At 33.1% G+C, this 20,540-nt stretch overlaps 2 protein-coding genes across 13 annotated transcripts in view; one reads left to right on the top strand and one right to left on the bottom strand.

Annotated features, from left to right (window-relative positions):
* The window catches only part of Khc-73 (Kinesin heavy chain 73), a 176,277-nt gene extending 160,699 nt beyond the window's left edge, over nucleotides 1–15,578 (bottom strand). For all 12 annotated transcript variants that reach the window (XM_073083972.1, XM_073083989.1, XM_073084013.1 and 9 more), the window contains exons 1-2: nucleotides 15,364–15,578; nucleotides 10,229–10,316 (exon numbers count right to left, since the gene is read on the bottom strand). In XM_073083972.1, coding sequence (XP_072940073.1) covers nucleotides 10,229–10,316; nucleotides 15,364–15,418 — 143 coding nt within the window. In that variant the 5' untranslated portion in view covers nucleotides 15,419–15,578. The remainder of the gene's footprint in view (nucleotides 1–10,228; nucleotides 10,317–15,363) is intronic.
* Nucleotides 15,579–16,433: 855 nt separating this feature from the next.
* On the top strand, nucleotides 16,434–19,954 carry PI31 (Proteasome inhibitor 31 kDa). The gene is made up of 6 exons (XM_073083951.1): nucleotides 16,434–16,800; nucleotides 17,836–17,985; nucleotides 18,291–18,471; nucleotides 18,872–18,956; nucleotides 19,175–19,324; nucleotides 19,590–19,954. Exons 1-6 carry the CDS (start codon nucleotides 16,657–16,659, stop codon nucleotides 19,720–19,722), a joined length of 843 nt encoding a protein of 280 aa, XP_072940052.1. The 5' UTR covers nucleotides 16,434–16,656; the 3' UTR covers nucleotides 19,723–19,954.
* Nucleotides 19,955–20,540: the final 586 nt, after the last annotated feature.

Raw genomic sequence — 20,540 nt, 5'->3', positions numbered from 1 at the left:
ATGTGTAATAAAATCTTTTAACATTTAAACTACATGATCGAACATTATCTATAATTGAGACTTTGCACATGTTTGCACTTGAAGTTATTTCGCGTAGCAGGATTAAATATCGATATTCATTCGAATGATTCCATCACTTTATATTGCAGTTACGTAGGTAATTATAATTTTCTTTGTGTTATAGTTAAAAATAAAGTACGGATATACGTGTGACTATGCGCGCGAGTACAGCTACGTGTGCGTGTGCGAGTGTGTGCATGTGAATGTGTAAATATTCAGAATGAAAATTAGATACACACTGTGGTACATTATAGATTCGTTGAAAATTGTGTGACGAGCTATCCGCGTCTGTTAATCAAATACTGAAGCGATAATTGCATGAATGCGTCACTTCATGTACCTGCTCGCTACGTGTTATTCTGAGTCCATTTAGTTTTTATGATAGTTAAATATTGTCACCACTGAAAAAGTAATAAATATAAAAGCAACCAATATGTCTATGAGCTGATACTGTGTAGTGAGTACTGCTACAGTTGAAACAAAGAAAGAATGTCTGAACTGATATGCATAATATTTAGATCGTACCGCAATGATTATAACATTTAAAGTGACTTGACATACGAAATAAAATATTGAGGTTGACTAAATAGACTGTTACAGAACAAACTAGAGTGCTAAAGATTTGAAAAGATCAAACTAAGTGATAAAATGTAAGGAAAATACTGATTCAGAAGCTATACACCATAAGCAGCTGATGGCGACAGAACAATGAGCTTTTCCTGTGCTCTACGAACCTTGGCTGTGGAAGTCTCCATAACGAAAAGCAGTAATTTTATGCGACCTACGATACCTTGTAGGGGTCAATTGAAATGGATATCCGCTTGAGTGATGTAGTTATATGAAATAGAATTGAACAAAATCGAAAGATAATGTCACGATTTCGTGGAGGATAAAAAACAATTCTATAAATTATGCACCACGAACACAATAGTAACCAGAATAGGCCAGAGTTAGGTGTGACAATAGCAAAACAAAACAAATTTACGAACAAAATAATGCCAAATATCTATTATACAGTTGAACGGTTCAGACTTTGACATACGTATAGAGCGAGCTAACTCCATTAAAAAGTAGCTCGGCGCTTGGCAAAAAACGTCACACAGAGAGGTGATATACGGAAAATCCTGGCGTATTTTCAAACTACGGAATAGCAACAAATTGCACTACAGTTTGACAAATAGGTCCCAATTTTGGCAGCGCGGCGTTGCATAAATATCATTCATATCCAACATACCGCATTTTCCTGTTAGCTATCCATCTCGATCGCGATGTAACAAAAAGATATCAAACGAAGATATAGTGCATTGACATAGAGTTTAATCGATTCGAACAAAAAATATGTGTACTCACTCTGTATTGAGAGCAATTTTTTTGCAGTTGGTATTCAATTTAATAACATATACAACCATATTATATATCGTATAATAAAGAATTTATGAACATTAAAAAGCACCTACCTACCTACATACCTTGTTAGTTGTTACTCATAATAAAACAGCATTTTTTAAATTCGCTACACAATGACTTACACACAATTGCGTACATTCATTCTAACATACTTTTATAGGTTCAGAAAGATATTGATGACAACATAAACATTACAAACATTAGCAAGATGTTTCATTTAAAAGATTTTATTTTCACAATTTAGTGGTATACGCATATTGTAATTTTGAGCTGAAAATTGTAGCGGACTTAAAATAGTAAGAATGGAATGATTCTGCGTAACCACATACAAGTTATTGTTATTTAAGTATCATCAAAGCTATCGTACATAAAATGCACGAGACAATTAAAAATCGATACAAAACCTCTCTGTTGCGAGTGCCTCTCACGTCCTTTCGAATGCGCTACGTGATTCTTTTAACAGACAAACTCGAAGCGCCATTTACAGAAACTTTTCGAATTTGTATGGGATTAAAATATAATAGCAGAGGCGCATAATGAGCGTATGAAGGGAGCCGCATTTGGGTCAATCAATAGGACACGACATCGACGTCGCGTACCGTTCAATCGCCGACACGCGAGCCTCTATCAACTTTTCATTAACTAGTACGACCGACCTCAATTTTCCGTTGTCTTCTGTCTCGAAGGAAATGTACCTACAGAAGTAGCCGTCACGATAGGCGACTTTCTCAGGAGTTAATGTACCAAGATAATTGAGTTTCTGGCAACTACGGTGATGTAAAGATAGTGTTTCTTTTCTTGATAGAGAGGAACTGGGGCGTATGTATTCTGCTCTAACACATTCGTTCCGCCTTCTTTATAATAAAATTTTATACTTTATTTAAATACTCTCACAATAGTTTATTATGGAAAAATAACTAAGTAAATTAGTCCATACTTCACGTCAAAAACCTTCTTTGTTATTGTTACCATAACATGATTCATTGATATGACGATATGTAGTAGCTGATTTATGTTAAAATGTATGTTTCAATATTTACAGTACATTTTTACTTTAATAAATAATATAATATCGCTAAATAAATACTCTTAATATTGAAAATATAATTGGGATAAAAATATACAAAATACTCTTAATATTGAAAATATAATTGGGATACAAATATACAATATTTTTAATATTGTAATTGAATTTCGTATATAATATTCTTAAGCAATAGTAAAGTTGAGCTACATGTTTATTTTAGCGTGGAAAATCCAATATTTTACTTACATTATGCTGATCCAATGAGAATGATTCATCATAATTTTGGGACGCAAAGGGCATAACAGAACATTAGGGCGTAAGCACTTTCATAATTACGATAGTGTTTCATAATGACACTAGTGACTTTTCTCCCTTTGAACGAAATACCTACATACATATATTTAATGCAAATACAACATGATAAGTCGTATAGATAGTATAGATTAATAGAATCCGCCTATAGATATGCTTCCATTGATTGGATTTACTATACATCAAACACAACAATATTGTTGCTTGTATATAAGTGCTCACACATTACACCAGATAGTCAACGTCTATACCCTTTGGTTTCGTCTTATTTAAGACATTTTAGCCGGTTATAAAAATAGAACCTAACTTCAAATAATAATTAGTAATTCGAAACAACCAAAAAGCAGTAGTTGGGTGGCATTTCGAGCCCGTTGGCCGCAATGAGCAATGTTCTCCAACACCTCGAATAAAATTACAAAGCAGTTTACACAATGCATTCTACGGTCCTTTCTCTCGAAACTAACTCAACGCCACCATAATTCCTCTTATCTACAGACAGACGGACGGCGCATTACCGTTTAATTATGCGACTACATAAGTTCGAGAGGCAATGTCGACACTAAGTGCCATGTACTTGTATGAATAAATCGTTCTGTATTCGAACTATGCAGTTAGTATCTAATTTTACGATTTAAAACAATTACTTATTTACTCGGAAAGTTTATCGCTCACAGTTTTCATTAATAGATTATGCTTAGTTGTAAAAAGAGAAAATACGATGTCAAATTTCCATTAGTTAAGTCTACTAAGTTTTATACATTTTTGCAATGTTAATTAAGATTTCAAGTATTCAGGCTTCAAATCTAAAATCTATACCGTTAAAACGTGACGATAACATGTAGAAACTTTACTGATATGTGCCTAATCTTATAACCTATATGTTATAAGTGTAATATTGTAATGTATGTTTCCTAAATAAAAATAAAGTAAAAATATATTCCGTATCAGATCACGTATACGTAACTTACCCACTTGACTTGGCTTGACCCATCCCGCCATAAACAAACAAGCTAACGGACACTAGACAGCCAGCTATCGGGTAAATAAACGCGCTCGACGTTACTTCACATTAAATCGTATCCAATACACAAGTGCCATTGAGGTATGAGCGCGCCGGCGCTTGTTTGCAACAAGGATTTATTCAAAACGAACTGAATGCTCGTTTTTAGGGTTCCGTACCCAAAGGGTAAAAACGGAACCCTATTACTAAGACTTCGCTGTCTGTCCGTCTGTCACAGGGCTATATCTCCGGAACCGTAATTGATAGACACATGGATTTACGGAGGACGCATAACGGTGGCCACTATAACAACAAATACTAAAAATAACATAAAGCTGAATATTAAACGGGGTCTCCATACAACAAACCAGATTTTTTCGGCATTTTTCGATCTAACTGTTAAACCGTACTAAGAAGTCGGTTGAATTTTTTACAATCCGTTTACTACAATAACTGGTATTATAATAAATACAAATAAGAACCATAAAACATATTTTAATATAGTTATTATAATTTTATTATACATTGTTTACGTATCATTCATCATCACCCCAGCACATTCTATTTAAAAAAAATAAGTAAAAAATAATGAACATTTGGTGATACGGAAGCCTCCACGTGCGAGTTCGACTCGTACTTGGCGAATTATTAGGATTCCGTAGTCCGTACCCAAAGGATAAAAACGAGACTCTATTACTAAGATACCGCTGTCTGTATGTCAGTCACAGGGCTCTATCTCTTGAACAGTTACAGATACTATTATAAACATTTGATATTACATACACTTGAATTTACTACCTACAGTATTAGTATTATAGGTTTATCCTTAAAAATAATACTGTTTAATATTTCATGTTGGTACGGAACCACCAGTGTGCGATGTTTTTTATTCAATTTAATTCCCACCGATGACTCTGCTGAATATGTCGTACTACGGATTAATGATAAGAATACTCAACGAATGAAAAAAGAATAAAAACAAAACAGTGCAGAGAGTTTTCCGTTCTTTTTCTGTAGATAAAGCTAAGCAATTAAGGTCGAGGCTAGCGGTCCGAGATAAACGACACCAGATGCTTCGTTATCATTAAATTTTCACTCCACTACAGCTGTAGCTAATAATTACTACCCCACTACACGGAATTCTGTTCTAAGCCAGAAGGATTTTCGCAATTTAATTATGTGGTGAATGGAATTACTCCTATGTTAGGTTTACTAAACTTTATACCTAAACTTTAATATTTATTTTGATTTTATAGTATAGACAAAAATTATAACATATTTTTTTTCATGTTGAACTACAAAATAAGCATATTAGTTAGCTATTAACGTTAATCAAACAGTTACTGTTACCATCTCAAACATACCTTGTATTTTTCTTTTTATACGTAACAAAAGTGCGAACCGAAACGACAAATCATTTGCTACGTCTTCCAAGTTGAAACTGATGATATCCCCTTAAACATACTCGTAAGACCACTAAGGTGAAACGGCCGTCCTGATTTTCTTTTAAAGTGGGCCAACTCTCTGTTGTTATTAATAAGATTTTAATATATGTACTTTATTTTCAAGCATCTAAGATTAGCCAATTAAGGCAATCTTATCAAGTTTTTTACTTGCCAAAGATATAGAGTCACGTCATAACATATTAACTCACATGTTGTTATGCGCGTAGACTGACCAGCTTGTTCACCTATCATTAGTTTTTTTTTTTTTAATAAGAACGTTAAGAAGATATTGATGACGTTAAGAAGATATTGAAGATAGAGATTTAGCATTTTTAATTACTGAATAGGAAACGATAAAGTACGCAATTTGCCTGAATTGAGTTCAGTCAAATAGTTAAATCGTTTTACGTGCTAATACAGCACTCATAGTTCATCTGACAATATAATGTGCCTACCTTTCTACTTTCTACACGCTTCAAACCACAACCGCGCAAATATTTTATTTCATTAAATACTTAATTGTTACTATATTTCAACCAATTACAACAGCAGTTACAACACCGCATTTTGCGTGGGTGCCAAAACAGGGTTTATTAAGTCCATTCACAGCAGACAACACACGGAGTATTGAATCACCTAGGACTTTGTCTTTACGAACGTACGTTTTAACACCTTGACACAAAAACGGATTGATATTAATTTAGCAACAATTAAAAACATTTTTAATTCGAGCGCCGAGTTTATGCGCATACGCCGCTTGCGTAAACGTTCGAGGTAACGCGCCAATCAGAGCATCTCGACCGGCCATCTGCATTAAACGGACAATGCCGTTAATTTTGCGATGCGATGACTCATGAAGGAAATTAGAGGAAATAACAAAAGTTTCCTTCAATTAGTTCCAGTTCCGTACACATTAAGGTTTCTATTTTAATACGCCTATGCTAGTGCTAGGCCGTATGCGCTCGCCGAAGAACAGGGCTGCCCACTCTTCCCGTGGGTGTCGCGACTGAGTGATTGTTTATTATTATTTATAAGTTATTTTAGGTGTGACATGGTAATACTACTGCTATTTTTTGCTTTACGAAATATACTACATTTCCCTATTTATGTCACTTTTCTGATTAACCTTAATAAATAAGACACGATCAATATAATCAGGCGTGAGGTTGCTAAAACTCGTATTTTAGCAAGTCCAAGACGTATTATGGCCGAGTTCTATTGTAATCTGTAGAGTTAGGTCTAAAAACTTCAATGTAGAGCCAACTATTTGTTACACAAAGCGTTCGTACCTTCCAATTTTGACTTCAGATAGGACTCCAAATCAACATGGGGTTACTTGTCAATGTCATTGTCATTTGCTAATTCAATATAACAAAAAACAAGTAAAAACCCTTTATATTTATAAACAAAGCACATCATAAACAGAATACTTCCGCAAGAACTACGATATAGGTACAAAAGTGGTATCGTTAATTATAAACTCTTCCGCTAGGCTATATCTCTTTTATCTTTATCTAGCACAAGGACTACTCATGAGGTCAGATTAGTTATCGATATACTACGAAACAATTGATAAATTGTTCCTTTGATTTAAATCGCATTTTTAGCACGTTACAAGTGTTGAAAAATTCAATTTGCAACAATTTCAACACATTTTACTTTCGGTGTCTTTAACATGAAATATTTTAATTAACCGCGTATATGTTACATAAAAACATTGATGCAATTAATTTGGAAAAATATATTTTAAAGTAAAAAAAAAACTATAAGCAAGACTACAGGTATATAGTAGTGAACATAGGTAAATATAAACACTTAAAAATCTTCAAGTTTTAGGCAGCTTATAAAAAATTTGGGGATTCGTAATCGTCTTAAAATACTCAATCATAGAGATGTGATTTGAAGGTGGTAGAACCCTTGGTGGTTCGACTCCGGCGGCACCACCGCCACACCTATTTCTACCTAATAACAGCAGTGTTAGGCGCTGCTGTGTTCCGTTTTGATAGGTGTGGTAAGGGAGACATACTTTTCCGAGGCGTTCCAGCTTAGTCCTCAGGGATAGCGGCGCATCTGTGGCCGACCTCAGGTAGGAATATCTAATCCTATCTAGGGTTGGGGGTGGGGGGGCCCATGGACATGCACACATGTCCATGTGTGGCAGTAGCCGCGTACCATCAGGTGGACTGCATACTCGTCTGCTACTCCTATATTATATAAAAAAAAATGTTTCACTCAAACAATATCCTTTTTAAGATGAACTTTAAAACGCAGTGTTAATTATCATATCGAAATTATTGTCTGACTGCTAGGTAGAATACTCCTCTCAGAATAAGAAAGATTAAGGCCACATCTCCCAGGTGAAAATATGAGTACGAGTATGTACGAGTATATAGGACTCTGAATATACTTATTGCATAGTATTAAACTGAGCAAAATTGTCAGCAGAAAATATACCTAACGCTTCCATAGAAATCCAGTTTTATGTGTTCCAAAGCCTGACTTCATGCTATAAGGCTGATATGGGACACGTTCTATAGAACATAAGCCTTTTACGAGTTTCATGTGAACGCCCGATCCGATCAGAATCCGACTAGTGATTTACTGTAACAGCTTTTCTTGCAGATCGAACAGAAATAGATTTGCTATCAGAAATAGATCTATAGAGATAGTAATATTATGAAATATATTATATAACATTTCTTTATCTGAGACTATAACTACTAAGGGCTGTCATTAATAAATAACCATTAATCTCTCTAATATTTAGGAAAATATTTATTTAAGCATATATTAGACAGATTACTCATTATTTCGTAATTGCAAAACACTGGATAGTTTTACCATTAACAATGGGCGAAGTAGTATTGAACCATAAAATATGAGGAAGAAACTATCCTATTTGTTGTGGTAATAAGCACGTCTGGACGCCGTGACCACTTAACACCAGATCGACTGCTTGTTTGTTTGCTATTTTTATTACATAGGTCAACAATTTTAAATTTTTTTTTTGTGCATGAGTTTTACTTAATATATTCTGATTATATAAGCAAATATATATAAAAAAATGAAATTACAAATCAAAAATATTTGCTTTTATAGAAATTAGAGCAATTTAACATTTTTTTATTTTCGAGTCCAAAAGTCGGTCTTGGCGCATTAACGTTGTCAAAAGAGTGGCAAGGGGGCGGAGTGTAGTGTTTCTTGCATCGCTCCTTGTGTACGAAAGTAAGTGATTGCTTATTTCAGTGGAATAAAGTAATTCATTTTTTTTTCATTGTATCAGTCTGTACAAAATGACTTCGAGAAGTTGTAAACGAGACGCCGACTCATTTCGTTATATTTGTGGCGAATTTATGAAAGTAAGAGAGAAAAAGTACGATTTATGTAGAAATTTAGAGATTTCCGAGGCATACTAACTTACTTCCATCTGTATACTGTATACCTGTTAAAAATCGAGATAAAATATGGGCCTCACATATTGTGTCAGGTAACACTTGCAGAAATATTCTGGACGGTGAGTTTATATTATTTTTTTTATTTTAATAACTATTTTATAATAATTTTAATTAGGTTATAATATGTACGTTTTATTGTAGGTTGGTACCAAGGTGAAAAAAAAAGTTTGCAAAAATTTGAAGGATACTCAGTGATCATCGCATAGATTCTTACGAGTATTTTTGTATTGTGAATCCACTCAAAGATAAAAAATCAAAGAAAACATGCTATCCGGATCTACCAACGACTGTTTAGTGTTCATTAATAAATACTTGGATTCTATTTTAAAACTTCTATTATAAGATTGTATCTTTTATTGATGTTTGTGTATCTTTTAATAAATCAACTGTGTCCATTTTTCATGTATAGGGTCTTTCATTGAGCAATTTCTATCTTTAAAATTATATAAAACAAATTGTGTGTGATATATTATCGGTTTTTTTTTTATTCGTTTGAAGGACCTATTGCTGCAATTATGTGTAGAATATAACATCGTTCAAATGTCTGCACGGCTTTTATGGTTATGGTCTGCAAAAGGCAGAGTTCTTATGGGCGACGGGAAATCGACTGTCTCAGATTCTATTGCACACTTTTCGGCAGATCTTCCGTTTCGTTGATATACGGATGTTAGTCAATCATTTACTGACCCAGTAGACGTCAATTTATCCACCAGATTGCGAATAGTCCTTTCGGTAGGACGATTATGGCGACCACGCGGTAGCGGACGATTGTAGCACGCGTTGCCCGAACAGAATAGCTTTTTATACAAAAAAAATATTATTTGTTCGTGTTGTTGAATGCTATAATCGTCCATGATAATGTGGCAACGCAAACTGAATAAATTAAAACTAATTTGACAGATGTAGCTACAATAAGATGACCGTTATCAACTTTCAAAGTTCGGAAGTCCATGGTAGGAGACCCTATATTTTCATTGATTGAATTTTCCAATTTATACACATAAAAGTAAATTCAGAACTATTTTCTGGTATTTTTCTTATTTCTAGGTATAAAAGCAATAAATATAACGTGTGTATAACCCATGCTCAAAAATTCTGTAGACCGGTGTTATGTAAACTCCACTGATGTGGACGATAAAATAATACAGAGCTTAGGAAATACAATTTAATTTTTAATTTTATTTTTAACCACGAATCCTGTGTTTCACTTTCTGGGTTTTACGTTAAAGTTCAATGACCTTTATACCGTTATAAGTAGATAGTCAATACTGACGTGAAGAGGTAGTGAAAGTGCAATTAAGGTTTTTGACTGAACTCTATTAGTGTTTTAATTGGCCATGGTCTAGGTTTTTTAAACTAGATACTTAATGATCAGTTAGAATAATAAATGATATGAAAAATAATACACTTTATTAGACGAAACAATATAACGGACAAGCTTTAAAATATGTAGCAATCACCCTTTTCATTGTCGCGTCTTTTCTTTTTCTCTGCGAAAAATGGAAAATGTTGAACGCCTTACCTTTCTTTGTCGTGTGTGGATTGCGGATACTGCAATATAGTTTGCTGCCCATCCATTTCCACGACACATTGCGTCCCCAACTCGAGTTCTGTGGGAAATGAGAGGAATAGTATAATATTACATTTTCTTATAGAGGACCTGCGTAAGAGATACATATTTTGCGACATTTCTTTTGCGATGGAGTGTAAGATAAATGAAACATTACTTTGTGTGCATTACCGAACAATGTGTTCATGGTCCCCACAGCACAGGCAATCTTTGTATGCATAGATGAGTGTAGGCTTTTTTTCGAACTTTGCTACTCCATAAGAGTTATAGTATTAAGTCATTTAGCGCATTCGTCGACACTTTAAATTCAGATCTTCAATTCAAAAATTCAGATTCACGTTCAATCTCAGATCAATCAACTATATTTCTTTTATGTTACAATAAATTTAATGGTTTGCAAAGCCTATCATTATTTTTCCTGTAAAATATTTAATACTATAAGTAATAGGCTATTAGAAATAACTAGACTTGTTTGAAGTTTCGACAAACAATCGACCTACGTCTTTGCTTGTACTTGTCGCGAATTTGCATAGACGGCGTTATTGACAAATAGGCGACTGCTTGTCAAGCAAATCTAAGTTTTTTGATATCTTGGCAACCGCAGTGAGACAACGAAAAATGTAGAGCACTGAATTTAACAACTAACGACTGGAACTACCGCATTTTTATTGAATTTATGATGAACGTATGTACGTCAATGAGTAAAGTTGATTAGTTAAGTAAAATTTCATCACTAATTAAATTAAATGCTATTTGATTCTGTATATGACACGAAATCAATGGGGTAATAGAGGTATTTACCTACATGATTATATACATACATATCATCATGTGACTATTCACGTTTTTAACACTTACTAGTGATGACATCAATAACTAGGTAGATGACGTAAGTTTTACAAGTAACACAGTAGCAGTAGATAGGAAAATTATGAATTCCTTAGCCTTGATATGTTGATACTATCTATTGTCTATATTTCTGTCTGAAACATTCTCGGAAGTTTTCAAATAAGTTGCAAAAGATATTGACTATAAAGTCGCCTCAATTTAATTAATTTAAATTTTAAAGGTGTTAGAACCCTTTGTGGTTCGACTCTGGCGGCACCACCTCCACACGTATTTCTACCAAATAATAGCAGTGTTAAGCGCTGCTGTGTTATGGTTTGATGGGTGTGGTAAGGGAGACATACTTTCCGAGGCGTTCCAGCTTCGTCCTCAGGGGTACCGGCGGATCTGTGGTCGACCTCAGGTAGGCATCTACTATAATCGAATCTAGGGTTGATTACAGATGTCCATGGGCGGTAGCACTTACCATCAGTTGCATGCTCGTTAGCTACTCCTATATATAAAAAATCTCTTCTGATTTTCAAATATCTTGAGGGCTTCACGCGACGGTGATCACTTACACTATTTTTTAATTACTAATATCAATATTCTTGAAGCAAACACAAGCGCAATCAAAACAAACATTGACTGTAAGAAAGATAAGGGTAATTGCGTAAGTACCTACGATATAATAAAGTAAATTGCACTCCGTCGTTCGGCGAATTAACTCACGGAACAGACTTGAATATCAATCGCCTATTTAGCTTGTGTCTGTGTATACGAATATACAGTTGTGTATATTGCTTGGGATAGGGGAATGAATTCATGGTGACACTGGAAACATTGGTATTGATTTTTTTAATAGGCTTGCGTTTGATTGCAATCTTGCATGATAAGTATTGTCTTGATTATCGTTTTCTGTGATTTTCGAAGTCATTACTCATGTCAAAATCTATTTTGGATCTACGACTACAATATGAATGTATAAATATTTTGAATTTAAAGAGCAACTGGATTTAAACATCGAATAAACCGATTCGGTGAGTCCGTTAGTTAGTTTTCTTATTATATTATAGAATGTTTATTCAAATATTCAGGCTCCTGGAGTAGGTGTACCATCTATATCTCCCATAAGTTTAATTAGAGACCGGTTAAAAAACGAGAGACAGACATTCAGATGAAAAACGTAATATAGAGTAAAAGTCCTCTTTGTTATATAACCAGTAACGATAAGCAACAAATCGATACAACGCACACAACGATGCTATGATAAAATGAATTGCACACGATCGATATTCAGTTGTGAACTTGAAATGATTGCACACAAACATGGTGTGTGTCTACACGCGTGTGGGTGTGGTGACTCAGGCCGAGGTCGGACGTTGCGTCCGCGGCGATCCTCTTTCAAATCCGGTTCCACTAGTTTGTCGCTAGACAATCGCTGCAGACGGCGTATGCAAAAATAACGGCTTCGAATTGGCAACACTGGCATGCTAATGCTACGTAAACCATCACTTAATTCGGATCAATGCACGGGTTAATGGCACTGCGGCAACAACGTGATAGGGAAACGTGAAAATTGCAGAACTACCTATCTGAACATCCTGAATATGTTGATTTTAACAAGTTCATTTGTTAAATCGACGGCAAGTGAAATTTACAATGTACAAACGCCAAACAAAGCAGGAAATAAATACCAAAATCTCTTTTAAAAAATCCTATTTAAGGAAACTTACTACTGTGCAACATAATTGCATTAAATATAGCCCGAGCGTAGTGATAGCAGTTAACAGCGATATTTAATTATCACCTCTATTAAACCTGTTTGTGGAACTTGGACGTGGACTGGCGTATTGACGTAACATTGTATTGCAACATTAGATCAGCTCCAACTGCAGTTAGCATTTGCGATTTTCACTAACAATAATCCATATTCATTAACTATTCATCACTTCATAATCGCTTTAGATTGTTAGTTTAATGAAATAAAATTATTAATTGCACAGTCATTTTAATTGTAATTACAACATTTACGACCTTGGTATAGCAATCTTTATTTGTACATTTATTTTTTGCAGAATGTGAAGCTATGTTGTTCACAACAGCAATTGTTGGGGCACCTACTTATCACAACTACACAAATAAATTCCAACTGTTTTCAATTTCACAAGTACATCATTCATCATATAATTAACTCTGACTTCATTGAGTTCTACAATGCTATTATTATGTGATTGATGAAAGATAAAAACAAAAAGTTATTTAGTCCATCAGAAGTTCTTACTGCATACTAGAAAACTCTGGTACAAAAAAATAGTAATGATGACAACTTGGATTTCTTTTTATAATCGAAAAAATAGCTACCTAAAAAAGATGAATTTCAGACAGTGTATTAAACCATATTTTTTGATATTTATAAGCTATCCTAAACAAGAATAATAAGAATTCAAGTATCACCTATCAATCATAGAAATATACACTCCTAACTCTACACTACCACTATGTTAAAACAATATAAATAAGTAAACCTGTTTCTATCCAGAACATAACATCATAAGTGCTATAGCCATATAGAAAAAGATGAACATACCAATGGTGATGCTAATTGAAATACAAAAATTGCTTAATATCTTTATATCATGCCTATAAAATAAATGTTCCTATTAATATTTCATCATTTAAGATATATTAGGTATATTAGGCACAAACTTTTGCCCGTGTCTTCGCTCACGTTACGAAGTAATATTTTCATCCCCTATTTTATACCCTTGGGGGTAGAATTGATCAAAATCCTTTCTTAGCGGATGCCTACGTCATAACATCTACCTGCTTGCCAAATTTCAGCCCGATCCGTCCAGTGGTTGGGGCTGTGCGTTGATAGATCACTATGTCAATCAGTCACCTTTGAGTTATATATATTTAGATTAATTAGAATCATTTTAGAAGGAATTCTTAAGTTACTTAAACCACAAACATACAAAAAGACAAACAGATAATTTTAATAGAAAATACGGCAGTAGTACTTAACATAATTGCTGCTTGTTTAAAGTAATTACAGAGCGTGGAATTACTGCTTAATGCAAATTTTGTTGATGATAATGTGCCAAGAAATGTTTGACCTCCTTTTTCGAGTTTTTAATGAGTTGGTATTTTGTTGCATAATTGCATGCAACTGTGAAAATATGATTTACTTGATTTATACAATACAAGGCATATTTATCTAGATTGCCAGATTATAGTTGTAATAAAAATTACCAGACAATTACATTTTGCTTTTAGTGGTGAACAAATAAATAAGACATACCCATGAAATATGAATCCCTGTAAATTAAAAAAACATGAGAGACATGACATAGCACATCTTTTAATAATTGCTATGAGATTACTATGTAAATATAAGTGAAAAGACTGAAATCATAAACATTAAGCAACCTATTATGCACTAAAATTTAGTAAAATTCCTACCGCTAGGTACATATTATAAATACTATACAAATTTTGTCTAAAATGGATACAGGCTATATAAACAATACAGTCATGTTATTATAACCATTGGTTTATCTTTTATAATGTATATTTCATATTTAGGAAATCACATACTGACATGACATGCAGCAATTCATAATATTAATTCAATTTGAAATGTAATTCATTTGAGCAATTAGTGTTGTTCACTTATTACACAAAAAATGACCAAAATATGTTTTCAATGAAATATGTAATGTGTAATGTTTATATCTTTATACGACAATTTTATGGGTAATAGAATTTTAAAATTTTTAAATAGCACAATTTTACTTCAGTCTTTAAGAAAAAATGGCATAACTTAACCGTATGCTGTAAAACTTGAAATCAAGTGTGAAGTTTGACTCACATTCTATTTAAATTACTGTATCATGATACTAAAAAAATACCTAATTTCATATAGCACTTTCTGCTTAAGTTATTATACAAAATATATTACCATGATAGGAACCACATACCCAGTTTCCTTTAATAAGTTTTAATTACACTTTCAAATTATATAATAGCATAACATTCTTCAGTAATACAATTTTATAGTACAAATTATTTCAGTAAACACATATTATTTATCATTGTGTGTAAAATATTGTAAGTCGAACAAAATTTGTCATAATGTACATTGAACAGTAAATTTTATCTGGCACACGGACTTTTTAAAGATAAACTCAAGTATACGTAGTCACCTGTGCGATTGCGAATTTCTTTATTTATTACTAATACATACGAAACCAGCTTACCTCGCCTGTTAAAGGGTCGAACCCGAACGGCTACTTTAATCTTATCCGAGGCCATTATTACACTCAAATTACACAGATATAATCAAAACACAACACTTTCCACAACAATGTATGATAAACTATTGCACATATTCACCCATATTCTAAAACAACAAAATTCATTATTTCACGTTATATTCACGACGTTCCCGAGATGACACTGCCCGCCATGTTGTTTTTTACGCTACTGTAGTGAAGTGTTTGCCAACTTCGATGAAGGTACAATGTACTATACGAAAATTGGTACAATATCGGTTTTTAGTTAACTTCACAAAAAATGTTCTACAACATCACAAAAAATAATAGAATATCGAAGTAAAATTTAATAATAAGAAAAAAAGAGTATTGCATTATGTTTCATTAATATTATTATTAAGTAATATCCATTAAGAATTTTGTCAAAAGCAAAAAAAAATGGCATTCAATATATTTTTTTTTAAAATATGCTTACAATAACTTAGTAATGTCTATGTTAAAAAAGATAAATGGGTACTTGACAGTTATAACAATAAAATATGAAATATGTTGGATATGATAGCTTATAAGTAAACATAAATTATGCAGTATTTCGTTTATTTTTTAATATGTTCTAAGTATTTTAATTTTTAAAAAGAAATTTTCGATTTTTTATCTGTGGATTTTAAATCCCAAAACGGCGACAGTGCTGCCTCAAATGTCATGTGACGTCACTACATCGAAACCTGTCGATCACATCGAAACCTGAAGTATGTGTAACGTCGAAGTTTATTTCTATATTTTCAATGTGTTGACGTCACGCTACGAAATGACACTTGACCGCCTGTTTTGGCGTAACGTTCCGTTTACCGTAATAAAAATATGTTTTTTATTAATAAATAGCCCTTTTTCGAAAAAATGATCAATGAAAGGCATATATAATACGTATATGAATTCATTAAAACAGTTTCCCAAAAAGTGTCAAGTAGCCAAATGCGAAATATTTATAATATTTCATGCTATAAAGGAACAACGTTGTCAAAAAAAGTCAACTCATTCTGCCACCCTGAATTTGTCATCGAAGTGTCTTTGTTGACTTTTTAAATGTCAAAATTGTGTATTCTTTAATTCTGTATTGTATTTGCGAACATAAGATCCAATTACTTATAATAAGTTGTTTTTTACTTTTTGTTTTGAGATCCCAGTGTGTGTATGTGAAAACAGCATTCCATAATTTAGTGTTCACCATCACACCGGTACAAACATATTCGTACTTGTTTTTGAAATCGACTTCACAAAATGGCTTCAAATCCACTTTACGGTTGGGATCTAACTTTTAAGACAGTTGAGAGAGATATTAAACGAAAATCCGACGTTCTTATGGCGTTTGTTCATTGGAATTTGACTAAAAAAGGATTTCGCAACGTTGGTGTCGGCGACGAGGTAGGCTTACTAAAATAATTAGTTCATCACATGCATAGATTCATATGTTATTGTACATTTTCTCTGAAATATTATATTCTAATAGAAAGGATTTTTTTCTTTGTCCCAATGTGCCCGGCAGTAAATATAACATGGAGAGTAAAAAATTGTAATCTCTACTGGTGAAGACCTGGAGCGGCTAGTTAGTGTTGAATGTCTTCAAAGTTTCCTAAGATAAATGGAACAATGGAAATGTAGATATAGTACTATAACAAAAATCAAAACTATTAACTCCAAAATGTGCTGAATGTTCCCCAACTATGAATATTGGTTAAGATCTACATTATGAGTAAGGATAGGTGCACTTCTAACTTTTAAGTAAAAATCTTACTGCATTAATTAATACAAGTCAAATATATAAATTAGAGATGCGCAGAATATTCGTTTGGTATTCGGTATTCGGAGTATTCGGCATCTTTTTTGCTATTTGTATTCAGCAGAATTATGCGGTTTGAGTATTTATATTTTCTTGTGTACCCGACATGGTACAGGACTACAACACAAAACTTCTTATGTAAGATTTATGTTATATTATAAGTCAAACTCAAATCCTATGAACAATGTGTTGAATATAGCTAATAAAATCAAGCAATTAAACTTCAAATCAACATTTATTTTGAAACCTTAAGTCAACACATTTATTACTGACTCTATAGTTAGTACAGTCAACATTTATTTTAAACCTTAAATAAGTATTCATTTTTAAATCTCAAATCAACAAGTGTTAATGAACACACATAACTGGCAAATTGACAATAAAGAAATGGTACGTTTAAATAATACGTTTAGTAGTTTTAATAAATAAATAAATAAGTAAACTGAATAATTCGGCCGAATATTCGGTTCGGTAAAGGTTAAACTGAATATTATTTGGTATTCGGTTATTCAGTGAAACCACTATTCGGCGCATCTCTTATATAAATGTATGTTAAATCTTATAATTGGAACTATGATCAAGTCATGATATATTTAAAAAACATAATTTTGGAATTCTAGAGCACATTAACTGGACATGAAGAAAAAAGTGAACTGCTGCCGACTGCTTGGAATGAAAATGAAAATTATGTCCTAAGATATGTCCTTGATGACAAATTGTACATACTCCATGGACTTAATTCTGATGGGAGCCTCATAATCAATCTCATGGTAATGTATTTTATTAGAAATCAATACAATTATAGGTTCAGCCGTTTAGTAGCAAGCAACACATCTATGATTTATTTAAGGCAGAAGCTCTTGTGTATAGAGTTGCTCACATTTGTTTTGTGGTATCTAATAATAACAACAAAAGACAATTAAAATTATGACTAGTGTGTGTGATGTAAAATAAAATCAAACATCAACACTATTAAAGCAACTGCAGACTCTCAACAATATATTTATTAAAATATGATACCAATGGAGCTATCACAAATAAATAAGTAATAACCTATTACTATTTTACTTCACAGAAAACAGATGACTTGGCAGTGACCAATGTTGCACTCAGCATTGAGGGCACGGTGAATGAGCTCAGTGGACCTATTGACAAGTTGATGCCGAACCACAAAGAAGTGATGTACAATCTCATCAGGGATCTGATAAATCCCATTACAAACAGATCTACGACATCTGCACAGACACAGACTCCTAGTATGTTTAAAATATATCACTAGTTGCAACTTTTATGATTGAATGACCTGATAGGCATAGCCTCCTTCTACAAGTACTCGTAGCATTTTTCCATGAAGCAATATATGGTAAAGATTAGTGGAATGTTCAATGTTTTAAGGCACACAGTTGAACTCAGACAAGCTATAAATGTAACATAATTTTATGGCTTATGTATAAGATTGTAATAATGGAACTAAAAATGTATAGTACCTAAAAATGTATATATTACTATGAAACTTAAAATGTAGAAAAGGGAAATAAAATTACTAATACATCCATAATAATTATATATTATCAACATTTTATATACAAGCATTACCTATTTCATTTTTACTATTACAATTTAGATACTATGTAAAATGACTAATTTTTCTTGTAGATCAAGGCAACATACCTCATGATGATCCTCTAAGGATTCCATCAAGGTCATCAATGATACCTCGTCCAGACAGCCACAATTTATGGTAACCTATATTTTTTTTTTACTATTTCGCCTATATAATGTCTTCATGTTAAACAGGAAATAACAAAGAGCTGCACTAGCATTAAAAGTAATTAGAGTTATATTTAAAACCATGCTTTAATTGCTGAGCATGTGATAACTGCACTGCAATGGCGACACATTGAACTAATGAGGACTATAAATATTTATTTCTTTATTATGTACCTTCTGGTTGCACAGGGACTTGCCACCTGCACACATGCCAAATATTGGACGATCGGATTTAGATCCATTTGCGCCTGTTGGAAGTGGTGGCATGCTGTTTAATCCATTCCAACCAAGAAGAGACCTGGAGAATCCTGGTCTTGGCATCCCTGGAGGACTACCAAGGTCTGTATTTTAGCTATTGTGTTTTTATTTATTTTGTATAACTTTATCTTAAATATTTAAAGAAAGGCTCATTAAAATTGTTAACATATATTTAGTTACACTGTGAAAATATGGTCTCCTAAATATCTGTCATAAATATGTTGTAAACAATACAACACAATTCCAGTAAAGTGTGCAAAATTACAAGTAGTTTAATTACCTAGCTGTCTTCAACAGCATCTATTGTCATACTATCTTGTTTACTTCTTTTATTAAATGTTCACAGGGGTTCAGTACCGCCCGGGGCGCGCTTCGACCCGTTCGGCCCGCCGGGCGGTCCCATGCCCGGCCGCCGCCCGCCCCCACCCGACGCCGACCACCTGCCCCCTCCAGGCTTTAACGATAACATGTTTATGTAGATAACTCGATCTGTATCTGTTAACCTTTGTACATTAGATGTCTCAAAGGAACAATAAAAAATAATTTTATGTTATGTAATTGTTTTTCTGCTTTAAGGATTTTGATTATGGATAACATATTCATATTGATAGAGATCTTCATTCTTACTTAAAAGACATATGAAATCGGATGTTGCATGTCCTTCTATGACTTGTATTTATGTGGATTATGAAAAATAAAAATCTTTTACTGTATGCTTCATTTCTTACCTTTTATGAGACTATTTAAAATGTGAGACAGTCTATCACTTTGTTCTACTACAGGTGTTATGGCAACCCAGATCTAAAACAACTTGCGAGGTCGAGGTACCTATAGTTGTGTGAAATACATTTAATAGCTTAGCTTTAGTTTTTATATGGAGTGATTAGAGCTACGGATCGCGACCGGTGTAATGATGGCATTTACATAGCACAAAATATTCGCCGAGCTTTAACTTCGACCTCGCAAACCGCTTAGCTACCTTCTCTTCATTATCATGATAGTCAATGAAATATAAAATTTATCAATGCGTACTTAAATAACGTGATTTATCTATTAATACAGAATTTTAAATCTAAATACTTAAAAAAAAAAAATACACGTATAATATCTAGTTAGTGTTGTTTCGATAAGTAAGTAATATTTATTCAGAGAATACATTATTTTCTTTTAAGATTTTAATCTATCATTAGCTGACGACGTCGGCAACATGGAGTACGTAAGCCTTTAACGAGAGCAATTATAATTACATTACTATATTATTTATATATCATACCAAATCTACAAATGCAATGTGTGT

This window comes from Epargyreus clarus, unplaced genomic scaffold (assembly GCF_041222505.1).
Source record: "Epargyreus clarus isolate Ecla_fem2 unplaced genomic scaffold, WU_Ecla_fem_2.2 ptg000003l, whole genome shotgun sequence".
In the NCBI taxonomy this organism is placed as follows: domain Eukaryota; kingdom Metazoa; phylum Arthropoda; class Insecta; order Lepidoptera; family Hesperiidae; genus Epargyreus; species Epargyreus clarus.
Note: the sequence above shows the minus strand (reverse complement) of the source record. Positions and strands in the feature narration are given on the sequence as shown.